The sequence below is a fragment of the Zosterops lateralis genome (assembly GCF_965231275.1).
Source record: "Zosterops lateralis genome assembly, chromosome: W".
Lineage (NCBI taxonomy): Eukaryota > Metazoa > Chordata > Aves > Passeriformes > Zosteropidae > Zosterops > Zosterops lateralis.
In genome coordinates this window covers 6143287-6156262 of record NC_139801.1, presented here as the reverse complement: position 1 = coordinate 6156262, position 12976 = coordinate 6143287, and the positions used below count along the sequence as shown (strand labels likewise).

The window sequence follows — 12976 nt, the reverse complement described above, 5'->3', positions numbered from 1 at the left end:
GTGCCAGGGAATTTTTGAATTGGCAAAACAGGAGGTACAAGGGTGTGTGATTTGCCAGAAGGTGAATCGATCGAGATACAGACAAACGGCCTGGGGAGGTCGTCCTCTTTCATATAGGCCATTTGAAAGGATCCAGGTGGATTTCACTGATTTACCAAAGGTCGGAAGATATAGGTACTTATTAGTAATAGTAGACAAATTGACACATTGGGTAGAGGCATACCCAAGGGCAAAAGCTACAGCCCAAACGGTTTCCAAAGTATTATTGGAAGAAATAGTCCCCAGGTATGGAATTGTGGATTGCATAGATTCAGACCAGGGGACTCACTTCACCTCAAAAATCATAAAACAATTAACCGAGGCTTTGGGAATCAGATGGCAATATCACACCCCCTGGCACCCTCAAAGTTCGGGACAAGTGGAGAGAATGAATCAAACCCTAAAATCACAACTGGCAAAACTCATGCTGGAAACGAAAATGTGTTGGGTGAAATGCCTTCCCCTTGCTCTGCTGAATGTAAGAACCATGCCACACTCTGATACGGGGCTGTCCCCCTTTGAAATGTTGTATGGGATGCCATACAAACACGGAATGCCGGTGGGACATCCCCGAGTTGAGGATGTGCAATTGCAACCTTATCTCATCACTATAAACAAAAATTTACAGAAGCTTCGAAGGCGCGGACTCATTCCCCAAAGTGCCCCTCTCGGATTTGCAATCCATCAGATTCAGCCGGGAGACAAAGTACTGATCAGAACTTGGAAAGAAATCCCTCTCGCCTCGCAGTGGGAAGGACCGTTCCTGGTGCTGCTCACCACTGACACCGCAGTTCGAACCGCAGAAAAGGGTTGGACTCACTCGTCAAGGGTGAAAAAGATCGGGGACCCAAAAACTTCGGACTGGAAGGTCACCACTCCTCCAGGAGAACTCAAAATCAAGCTCCAGCGTCAACCTAAATGACCAGTCAGATAAGTTGCAATACCTCAGAGTGTGAATGTTTTCCTTTTATTAATTTTGAATGTGTATACTGTAAACAAGTTTGGGTCACCCATTGTTGAGGAGGGAATCGACCTAGGGGTTTGTGTACTAACTGTCTAATTGAGGAGCAGGAGAACACAAGCCGTCTCTTAATACTTGCCACTCGGGCCAGACTTTTGGAGTTAGACTCTCCTGAGTGGTACCAAATTTACAGAAAGGGAATAAGGGGAAAATTGGACGCTAAAGCAGAGGCTTTGGCAATTGAGTGCCGGAGGACCATCAAAGTACCTTGCTGAGGGGATACAATCAAATTATCCCGGTGGGCAACCTACAAAAGAAGGTTTGCCATCAGGACTACACGGGCCCCTGAAGCACACCCTTGCTGCCGAGAAGATGGTTTACCCCGCCGTATGTTTACATATGGGCAAAGGGCAAGGCAGAGGGGTATTTCGGTGGGGAATCCTGACAGTCCTGAGTCTAGCCGTGTGCTGGGTCAAGGGGGCCCTTCCAGGGGCGCTCCTGGGGGAGAATCCCCCCGCAAAGTGTGAATGGTGCTTAACAGCTCCAGAAACTGGACAGATAATGGATTGTCCTCTGGAAAGGCAGTTGGGTGATTGTTGGGCTAATGGCACTCGATTTCACCTTTGTGAATTGGAAGGAGGGGTCCGGTGCCAACACTCAGGGGCAAGTCCTAAGGGCGGATTGTTCAGGGACCCTGCTCACTCACTCATTAGACAGAGGCGCGAACTCGAAATTCCTTACCCGGTGCAAACATGTAACCAATGTAACAAAACTGTATGGGTGGGAGGAAAAAGACAATCTACTTTCCTTGCCTATTTCAAAGTGAATCCCCTGTGCTACGACAAAACGAAACTGAAAATATGTAACATGGGTGGAAAATTGTATTGGGAGGGGAAGAATCTCAAACACGAGGAAATAGGTTCCTTTAATACTGAACCCATCGTTTTCAACTTATTGCCCCCAGGTGATAATCGCGTGTGTTTGCAGTTTGATCAGACCTTTTGTTTTTCAAGGGACAAGGAGGGGATGGACCCTGAGAGTAAAATGAAGCAGGTAACTTTGGAACTAAGGAGACAGGAAGCTGAGGCCAGAAAGAGGAGGATTGAGCAAGAAAGATTGAAATCGCTCAGTGAACAGTATGAGCAATTGGAGAAACAATATGGCATCATTTTCCTCCCATGTCTGATCCCCTGTTTCATCCGACTGATCCATTCAGTCGTCCAAGGGATGCAGATAGCCTCCCTTCCCATGGACCCAGAGGCAGCACAAGGGAAAACGGTGTCCAAGATAATGAAGCTTGAGGAAGAAAAGGGTAAAGGGAGGGCTGCAGCAGCCCTGAGGAGATTCGAAGAGGGACAGAAACTTCAACCAGGTGATGAATCCTCACAGGAGGACTGGGAAGAGTGTGATCTCAATTGGAGTTGAGGTCAAAATAAATAAAGGAGACGAATTTTTAATTTGATGAATTATTAGGCAGGGGACTGTGATAAATTTGGGATAAAAATTCGTGTATGAAATAATAATAATCCGATGTATAATAAGAACAATGTTAATAAAATGTAAAATCCAGTAGGAAGCAAATCTTTCCCCCCCAGCCTGCACGGCTTCAGTTGCGAAACAGGACAAGGATCATCAGACTGAACAAAGACGCTAGCCAGCCCCAATAAGAATCACTTCCTCGCCAATGCAAGGAGAATTCCTTCTTGACGACGATGCAGATTTCATCAACGCCCTGGCACGATATGCAAACTGAAATCAACATAAGACTGACCTGTATAATTGGCATAAGAAAGAACCTTCCCGGAATGGATGGAATGGATTAACGGGACTTGACAAGATCCGGGAAGGCCATTGAAAAGAAATTCGGACTATTCAGCCCACCCTGGACACCTGGACTGCCTAAGGGCAGAAAAATCCTATAAAAGGGTGGACTGAGAACTGCACGGCGTGGATTTGGGCATCTTGTACCCTGGTGTGCGGACCCCTATCCACCCGGCGCGGCGCTGATATTTTCCTATTTTGTGGTTTTCTCATTTTGCTGGTGTTCAATATTGTGTTATTAATAAATTGTCTTTTTATTAATCTGATATTTGCCATTGCATTTATAACACACCCATGGCTGAATTGTCACCGGGTGGTTTTGCAGCTGGTCAGGCAGCTAAAAGCCACACTAGCCCCTTGAACCTTTTTTCTTTGCCTTCCCTAAGCTTTAGCCCTGCTCTGACTTGCCCTGAGCTGGTCGTCAGCCCTTGAGGGCCTTTGCCTTTTTCCAACCACTTGGACCAGTTTTTCTGGGATATGTGGGGAGTTGGTGTAATCTCAAACCCCAAACAACTGGTGGTGAAAGTGTAATTGTCCCCTTGCTCCCTTTCTGGAGCTGCCTGGTTTTGTCACTAGGTTTTGATGACTTCTGTGGGCTCAGGGAGGCAGAGAACTTGAACCACACAGCCACGAGATCCTGGTGAACAGTTGAAAACACTTGAGTGGCATCTGGGGAAAACAAGGAGGGAAATAAGGAGCTGGTCTTGGGGAATGAAGGCACTAATGGTGCAAAATAAACCTCCCATTTAGGGACACTGTGGTCATGTCTGCATTAGGGACTGAACACACTGGTGAGCTCTGACCATGATAAAATCTGGGTGACAACCTTGGGGACTTTACTCGGGAATCCAGGGGCCGGGAAAGTTACTTTGGGGAAGGACTGAGTTTCCTCTCTCTCAGCCTTGTTTGGTGCTTGTGCTGCTATCAAATGAAGGGAAACCCAAGCGGCACCAGCTACACCCTCGAAGCTGCAGCTGTGATCATGATAGGCCGGGAGTTGAGGCTGCACCACCGGGACGAGCAGGGCCGGGAAAGGAGCTGTGGTGCCACAAGGAGGGAATTCGGCACAGCCGCACTCAGCCGGGTGCCCGGGCAGGCCTGAACCGTCCAGCGGACCTGGGACAAGGCAAGTGCGACATTCCGCTTGAAATAGCAACTCATCTGCTGAGGCTGGGGGACCTGAACGGACCCAAACCGCGAACCCCAGCCCAGCCTCGGGGCTGCACGGCTCCGGCCGGGCCCGGCCCGGCCTGGCCCATGTTACCCTAGGGGGCGCAGGGCATCGGGACGGGTCCTCCTGCGCCTTTCCGGGGAGTCGGCGCGGGGAACCCTTCCCCGCGCTGGGAGCGGGCACGGGCCGGAGGGCGGCAGAGGAAGCCGGGCAGCCCGCGGGGCTGGGGACCCGCTCGGCGGGGGCTCGGGACCGCTGGGCCGGGACTCCGCTCTCGCCTGGCCACTCTAGCTGCCGCCCCGAACCTCTGCCTACCCCGCCCGCAGCCTCGACCGCACTATCGCGGGCTGCCGCGGGGAAGGACCGGCGGCCCCGCACCTCACAGAACGCGGCGGCGGGACCGGTGGGGCCGAGCAGGGCCAGGGGGCGGCGGGGCGGGGAGCACGGGCAGGGCGGGCTCGGGGGCGCGGCGAGGCCCCCCCGCGCGGTGGCGCGGTGGGCGCGCCCGGAGCCGCCCGCAGGCCGGGGCGGAACGTGCGGCGGGCGGGCAGCGATGGCGGCGGCCGAGGTGGCGCGGCAGGTGCGGGCGGGCGCGCGCAGGGCCGCCGCATCGCGGGGGCCAGGCAGCACCGGGGCGGGGGGCCAGGACCGGGCAGCGCTGGAGCAGCGGTCGGGAGAGCCAGGCATGGCTGGGGCGGCGGGGCCGGATCGGGGGGCACTGGGCGGGCTGCGAGAACACCGGCCTGGGGCCTCCCGCGGGTTCCGAGACTCGGTTCGGAGCGGCGGCGGCTCCCGGAGGGTCGGACTTTGGGGGCCGACCCGAGGAGAGCTGAGGTTACCTGGAGTAGAGAATGTTGGGGTATCCCCTGCTGCAACCCGTTCCGGTGACCTTGGGCTGCCCGCACCGCGGCGGGCCGGGGGTCCTGCCCCGCCGGTGCCCCCGGGCCCGGCCACGGCCGGACCTGCTGCGCTGCCCGGGGCTGGCCGGGCTGCAGCGCTGGGGAGGCCAGGCCATGCATCCCTTACCCGGGTCTGGGGGCCCCTCGTCGGGCCAGGGCACGGCAATGATATCCCTGTCTCTCCGGGGATGCTGTTCTCCTCCCAAAGAAACCATCAGCCTGTGTTCGGTAGTGCGTGATGCGGGAAAGGAAGGTCTCCAGTCTGGCACCGCGTGCCGCGGAGGAGCTGTGGGAACCAAACACCAGCACCGTGTCCGTGCTGCGCTTTGTCCCCGAGGGTCCCCGGTAGTGTCCTCGGGTGCCACCGGCCGCCGCCGTGCTCGCCCGCCTGCCTAGTGTGGCGCAAGATCCCTGTGTGTCTGCGGAGAATTATCCAGAAGAGGAGCAGAGGGAGTTGAGCCACCTCTGCGTTTGTCAGAGAAATGCTAAGGAGGCATCTGTAACGTGTTTGCATGTGGAAAGGTTTTGACTGTGGTTTGATGGGCTTCCAACTTTCATGGCCATATGTTAATACAGAAGTAATACTTGAGGTGAATGCTCTCCAATTTCATCTTCAAAGCAGTATGTTTTAGCATGGACCCAGTCTTGCTGAATGGGTAGATGTAGCTATTCCTTACCAGTTTGTGATGTTATTTTCTTCTGGACATACCCATTGCCTTGTATGTGACTGCCAAAATATGTGAAGTGACTCAGTTGCTCCCCTGTCTTTTAAAGGAATTGAGCGTTATGCTTTCCTTAGATAATGTACAGGAGTTTGAGACATCTGCTTGTGGTCTGGAATGAATTTATTATACCACACAGCCTCGTTTTGAAGGCAAGAGGGAAAGCTGGCTGTGAGACACTTGAAATTAGTGTGCTGCAAATTGAAAATGTCCTTTTATGAACAGATAACTTGTCAGCCAAGGTCTTGGGCATCTGGTCATGTCTGGTTCTTGGAGCAGTCAGCTGTAATGTCCTGATGGTACAGAGGGCTCTGTGTGTGCCAACAGGGTTTAAGGTGTGAGAGCTGGGACTGAGTTTGTGGAGGAGCTGGGGTTACCACCCTGCCATTGTCCCAGAGAACCCTTGATCAAACCCACACTTATTGCAGGGATGGTTGGTGAAACCCCCTTCTCCCCAGGTGGGCAAGATGGCCTTGTCACCACGAAGCTGAGCCCCTTCTCCTGTCCTCTGCCAGCAGGGAGGATGGGTGCAGAGGACCGGCTTGCCAAGCACTGTCCAACTCTCAGTCTCTAGTAGAGGTCAGAAAAATTATTGCGGCTGCTGATATGTATCTTTTAACTGCTGGAGGAGACTTCTGGGAATGTATCCAAACTGCATGGCATTTCTGCAGCCTTTTGTTAGGAGCATAAAGAAGTGTAATCTTAAGAGCTGTCAGAATTTGAGATTTCGGAAGCACTTGACTGTTTGTGAATGTTGAATGGCCGAGTGATGCAGTGCACCTGGAGAGGGTGGTTGATGGTCAGGACCTTTGGTGAGACACTTCTTACTTTCCATAGGGCCTGATTCAAAACTGTTTCCTTCCCATTTTTTCTGGTGTTTTTCTTTTATATTCTTGATGATCTTTTATCAGCTGAGCAAGGAAAAATAATACAAAGTCTTAATCTAGACTTTACATTCCTAGTTTACATTTATCTTGTGGAGGATGTTTATACTGTCTGCTGGATAATTCTTTCATTACATAGGAGAATTTCATACTTGCACAAGTGAGAAATAATTGGTACGAGTGTTGCTCTAATTTGCTGTTTAATCAGAACCAAATGCAATCTAGGGAAGTGAATGCCATAACGCCAAGGTCATGAGAAGGGATCTGATGTTCTGGCTTAAAGACGGTGTGAAAACTGTGGTGTGGAAACCTGAGTTCAGGTTCTGCCTTGCGTTGTCATTTGACATTTGACATTTGACTTCTTGTGCAAGAGTTGTCTCAGGTTTGGGGGTTCAGCCCCCAGGTCTCAGCATTAAGGGCAGCAGAGGGGCAGGAGGTAGCTGCTGTGAGCACTGGCAGTGGTGGGGGAGCTCTGTGAGCGTTGCTTGATTTAGTTATGTTACAGGATGGTGCTGCTGTGTTTGTTGTGGCTATTTGGAAATCTTTCTAAGGGAGTCTCCAAGGCCTCAGGGTTTGAAGTGGTTCTCATTTGGGAAGAGGTGAGAAATTGTGTCAGAAGTACCAAGTGTCAGCTGTCAGTGTCCTGAACAGAAACATTTAACTAGATGAAGTATTGTACTGCAGCCTCTGAGAGCAGTTTTGTGCTGTGTGGGCCTCATTTGGACACTGGGTCCCTTGGGTTCAGAGCTGTAACATTCTTTATTTTCTTTGCTGTGCTCTGCCTGAATATCACCAAGTGGAGGCTTTGCCTTTGCCATGGTATCCTTTCTCAATATTCCTTTAGACCTGGCCACAGACATAGTCCCTAATATGCAGTGTTGATATTTGCAATGAGCAGCACCATTGCGTGTGTCCTGCTTTATCTCCACAAAGAGGCAACAGCCTCTCAGGGCTCTGAGGACATTGGCAGGTGACAGTGACCTGCTTGTCCTGCTAAGTAGATCAGGGCACAGATGTGCATTCAGCAAGATTTTTCTCTAATCGTTTTTTCATCCCAAGGACCCTGGAGCAATTCAAACACCTGAAGACTAAATCTTGCCCCTTTTATGTAAACTAATAGTTAATGTATGGTGCTTTCAAGCTTGGGGTGACTCAATATAACATCTTTGTATTTTCCATATGATTTGGATAGTTTTCTGTAAGAATTAGAGTAGGTTGTGTGGCTTCTGTGGCACAGAGAAGCCCTTACAAAAGGCCGTATAAATCCCTCTAAGAAAGGAAGAAGTAAAATAGCTTCTCCAAGTGTCTGCTCCTTACTTTCACTCTGCAATAGCCCTGCCTGATAATACAACAAGAGAGTGTGTTGCTCTTTTTATCTCATTTGTGACAAACATGCTTCACTTCCTCCCAAGCAACAACAGCCCAGTCTGTCTAGGCAGGAGGTCACTCTGTGTGTATGGGGAAAAAAAGGCATCTGGTATCTTGGTGTGGTTCCAGTGTTCACACTGGCTTTCCAGAGATTCCATCTTTGTCTTCGTTTCAAGAAGATGTAACCTTAAAATAGAGAGTACAAAGGACTCTCAGCCATCCAGCACTCACTGATGCTCCTGGAAAAAACCTTCATGCATACAGTAGTTAAACTTTGCTTCCCTTGGTGGTACCTCTTTATATGTTTTAAATTTGATCTGGTTTGAGAGATGAATGATGGAAGAGTCTTGAACACCTTATCAGCAAAAAGCTTATAAGCTTAACATTCTCCTTCAGTGTTGAACAAGGGAATCCAAACCTACATTTAATATACACTCAGGATGACTAATCATTGTGTTCATATATTGTTTATGATGATGTTGTTTATATATAGCAGTGCTCTAGAGATACCACTTGGTGCTTGAAGACTGGTGACTTGCACTGTTTCTTGGTGGATCAGACAGAAAATGTTTCTTTTCTCTCCACTAGTTTGGTAACTGCTGTCAACTTTCTGATGTGTGTCAAAACCAGACTGATCTTAAAACTTTTTTTTTTTTTTTTTTTTTTTTTTTTTTTTTTTTCTGCTGCATCCAACCTCTTGATGCCTTGGCCAAGGAGGCTGTAGGTTTTTAGGCAGAGTAGCACAATATACCTTATGGCTGCGTACTTAACATGGAGGCTTAGCTGCTGTGACTGGAAATCACATTTTGCAATAGTTGTTTCCTGGCCTGTACCAGATATGAAGTGTGGTTTAACTGCATTGTAAAACCACAGGTAACTAGAAAAAGAACCTACAGGAAATGACTTGCAGGCTGAATCCTGTGTGATGGTAAATGCTGCCTCATAGCTGAGAGCAGCTTAACTTCTACCATTTATTTTGTTCTGTCTGGATCACACTTATATTTAGGGATGAGGGGATGATTTGTTCTTAATGAGAGCCCACACTCCTGCCTACACTTCCTGGGGAAGAGTAGTGTTCAAGCAGTCTTCCAGTGGTGTGGTTTTAAGGCTGAGTATTAAAAATACACTTGATATTTCTCCTTCCCCTGGAGCCGTCTGCTGGTGGTTCTCTCTTGCGCCTTCACAGGATCTGTCCCCCGACTGTTCTTCACCAGGACCGTGGGGCTGTTGCTGCAGGTCCAACACTGCCATGAGATTCCCCAGTGCTGAGGTTTTGTTCTGGTGAATGCAGTTTAGGAGAGTTTGAATGTGTTGTCACAAAATCTGTGTGTCTGATGGCCTCACTTTCTTCTGCTTTAGCTGATTCTGCATTACTGGACCTCACAACTGCACTGTCAGTAGGCAAAACCAGAATCTGCTGGGGAGCCTGAGTGCCTTCCTCATGAACATGTCATTAGGAGGAAAGGTGCTCAGGAATTAATGAAGCACCATACTTGGTGAACATCTTGTCAGGAAGAGTCAGACTAATACACAAAATCTGGCTAAGGGGAAACATATTTACACATCATAGACTGGTAAATATGGTTAATGATTGAAGTGTATTTGGAGCCTCATATTTGAAAAAAAATAAACAACCCAAATCCACAACAGCAAAACAGTAACAAAACAAGAAATTGTACTGACAGGCTACTGTAGTAAATGTACTCCTTGGGGATGTTTTTCCAGCCTAAAATACCAGTGCCATTAGCAGAAGAGGGAAAACCAGTATGCCTTTCCTTATAAATAGGCTTTCAAGAGATGTGAAAGCATGATTGTGAAAGAATATATTCAAAATCACACCCTATAAACTACTACCTTTTGGCTGTAGTATTTTTTGCAAACTGGTGGAAAACTAGAGGGGAATTTTCTGATTTTCACACTAAAATACATTTTTAAGAAAAGCCTTTGCTTCCAACAGGGAAATACCTTTTTGGGGCTGCAGGAGGACAACTTACCAGTACACACTAATACAGGGGTGCAGCACTGACTCTTCATTTTGTCTGGTGCCATTTCTGAGGCTGAGCCTCCACATGTCATGTCAGCTGGGCAGGGTTGGGACCCAGGGTGCCTTGGCACAGACTGGCCAGGTGAAAATTTCTGACCCTCCTCCCAAAGCTTGTGGCTGTTCTGGGCATGGAGCACCATATGTTCCTCTTGGCTGGGGAGACCAGATTAGAGGTGTTGAGCACAGGAGAGAGCAGGGTGCAGGAGCAGCTTTTCAGGAAGTCCTTTGGGTGGCTGGGCAGGAGCAGCCCTTGCCCCTAGCAGGAGGTTTGGGTACCTCCACTCCCAAACCCTCTTGGCAGGCTCCTTCAGGCCTGTGGGGTTATGAGCAGCTCAGTTCTGGACACTTTTTCTCTGCTTTGTTTTCCTGTAGGTACAGTTTTCCTTACTGTTTCTAGCTAGTTTCTATAATTGCAGCTGTGAATGGGAATTACATGTGAGTTCCAATTCACATAAAGTGAATGGTAATAGGCTTGTAGGAGGAGGTGTCATTAATACATTGCTTTGCACAGAGGATTCTTTTTGTTTTCAGTATAAGGTGAGACTTGAGTTTCTGCATATTTTTTAAGAAACAAGTGTTTTTTACCTCTTCATTTCAGCAGCTGTGTTTGTGTACATGTTTTGCACATTTTAGTGTTATTCTGTCAGGGCTACCTTCAAATGCTTGGCAAATGAAACGTTCCATTTGTGCCTTCTGGAATTGTTTAAGAGAAGAGTGAAGCATGCTGGCATGATTGACAGATCTGTGCAAATCTCTGCTTGGACTGTGCAGTTGATTCCACTTGGGAGGTCTTAAGGGTTTATACAGAGAAGTATATTTTGCTTGAAAATGACACAACTATTTCATTGTATTTCAGGGTGAAGGCTGTCGTAGTGTTCCACTTTCTGGACATGTAGGATTTGATAGCTTGCCTGACCAGCTGGTTAATAAGTCGGTTAATCATGGGTTTTGTTTCAACATCCTGTGTGTGGGTGAGTATTTCCATTTTGGGAAGTTCTCTTGCTGAAAAGTTTTCTGCAGCTGAATGTAGCTCATAGCTTACAGCACTAACAAGTTAGCTTTGATTTAAATTTCCCTAACTGTTCTATTTTCAGTAACAAGAATTACTGGTGCTCTGAGAAATCCCCACTGGGGTTCTGCAGTATGGCTTTTTACCAAGCAGTGAAATAAAATACCTAAAATCACAGGCTGTTATTATGATCTTTCTTTTCCTCATATGTTTGAATTTCACATTTTTAAAAGAAAATATGTACTCATGCCAGAGTACTTTGTCATGAGGTCTTGTTTGGTTAAGTATTGAATTATTATTATAATTATTATTATTTTAACAAAATACTAGTCATGCTCCTCTTAAACCACTAAAAGCTATTTTCTTCTCCTCCCTTCTGTGTATACTTGAATTAAGATAGTGTCTGGCCAAGCCTTAACTCTTCTGACAGTTATCCAAGCTGACATGTGGTGTGGATCACAGCTGGGGCCTGGCACTGTAGCAGGACTTGGTGTCTGTCCCAAATAATCCCTTCTCTTAGGTAACAGAAGTAAAACACTGTATAGCTTTGGTACCAGAGTTTGGGAAGGTGAATTAGGAAATTAAAAATAGAGAATTAATAATTGTATGATGGGTTTGCTGCTGCCAGTGCCCTGCCTGTGGGAGCAGGAGGTTATTGCGTGGCCACGGCTGCTCGGACTAAGCCCTGTGCAGATGATCCCAGCAGTGCCTGGTGTGGCAGAGGGGAGAGCAGCAGCTGTGGATACCTCCTGGAGACTCAGCTGGTGGTCAGCTCCACATCCACACAGAGGTTTTCTGTCCCCTCCCATGAGAGATGCAGCTCATAGTATGGACCTGGTGTTTGGCCAGAACAGGGGTAAGTCTGAAATGAGAGTAGTAGAGCAAGGAGAGGAGAGCTGAGCCCTGTTAAATGGAGCTGAGAAGACAATTTTCCTTACAACCACATTCCTGTGAGATGATAAACTTTGCTGACAAGTGGAAGTCATTGTCAGGCTGTCTCTAGGTGATTTCCACAGTACATGAATGTGGTATGACCTAAGGAAACTCCTGTCCCCACAACTGAAGTCTAAAAGTTTTTCCTTTTTCACTTACTGGGCTGCAGTGTTGTTTTTACAAGTTCTAGGTGTAGCAGCGGGTGCCTCCTGTAGTTATATCTTCACTTTGATGTGTGGAGAGGAGCTGAATGCTTGTGCTTTCCTCTTTGCAGGGCAGAAATGGAATGCATTAATCACTTGTTGAGGTGAAGGACTCACCAAGATCAATGTACCTTAGTTACTAATGTCAGTTTTTTATGAATAGTAATAACACAATCTTGAAATAAAGAAACTTTATAGAAAAATATAATAAACTTCATTAAAAAAATATTTGCAAATCTTTGCTCCCACACTTAAACATCCTAGAGAAAGAAATCAAAAATTCCCAGTGTTCATCTGTCATTTATTCAATTGGATTTCACTTGTACAGCAGAGTTTGGGATGAAAATTGGAAGAACAAGGAAGCAAATGAAGATTGGATGAGGATCCCATAGACAGCCCACTAAACATGACAGAAAGGAACTTCATTGCCCCCCATGTTTCAGCTGTGTGTGGCATCTGTTGGACAAAAAATCCAGTGATAATTCTACTCTGTGTTATACTGGATCCGAACCAGCAATTCCTCCAGCTCTTGCTGGAGAAGCCAAGGAAAGCTTCAGAAATGACTTTCAGCGGCATGTCCAGAGTGGAGCAATTTTTAGCTCTTGCTGAAAGCTGTCTCTCCCATGAGACTAGAGCCAAAACTAGAATAAATAAGAAAACCTCTCATTACATCTTAGGTGTTGCAGATGGTTATTCTGATCTTTTATTTCTCAGTACAACCATTTTCTTCCTAAACCTGACATGATAAAATTTTAGTTGCCTCTTAGTTCAGTGCAAAGGCTGGAGAAGTGTTTAATGGCTGAGACTTTCTGTGCTGACTGTATTTCTCAGTGAGATAGGGGGAAAAGAGGAAGAACAGGCTGCTGTTTTTTGATGTAAAGTTTCTGTTTTGGCCAGGGTAAATTGTAGTTACATTAAACTA

The 12976-nt window shown here is 47.5% G+C and overlaps 1 protein-coding gene across 6 annotated transcripts in view; it reads left to right on the top strand.

Annotated features, from left to right (window-relative positions):
• The first annotated feature begins 3842 nt into the window (after positions 1 to 3842).
• LOC310922309 (septin-6) overlaps positions 3843 to 12976 on the top strand; it is a 29085-nt gene continuing 19951 nt past the window's right edge. For 5 of the 6 annotated variants that reach the window (XM_083882771.1, XM_083882770.1, XM_083882769.1 and 2 more), the window contains exons 1-2: positions 4518 to 4572; positions 10766 to 10880. In XM_083882771.1, coding sequence (XP_083738897.1) covers positions 4546 to 4572; positions 10766 to 10880 — 142 coding nt within the window. In that variant the 5' untranslated portion in view covers positions 4518 to 4545. Of the gene's footprint in view, positions 3948 to 4517; positions 4573 to 10765; positions 10881 to 12976 lie in introns of those variants that run through there. The other variant, XM_083882773.1, reaches the window with a different exon arrangement.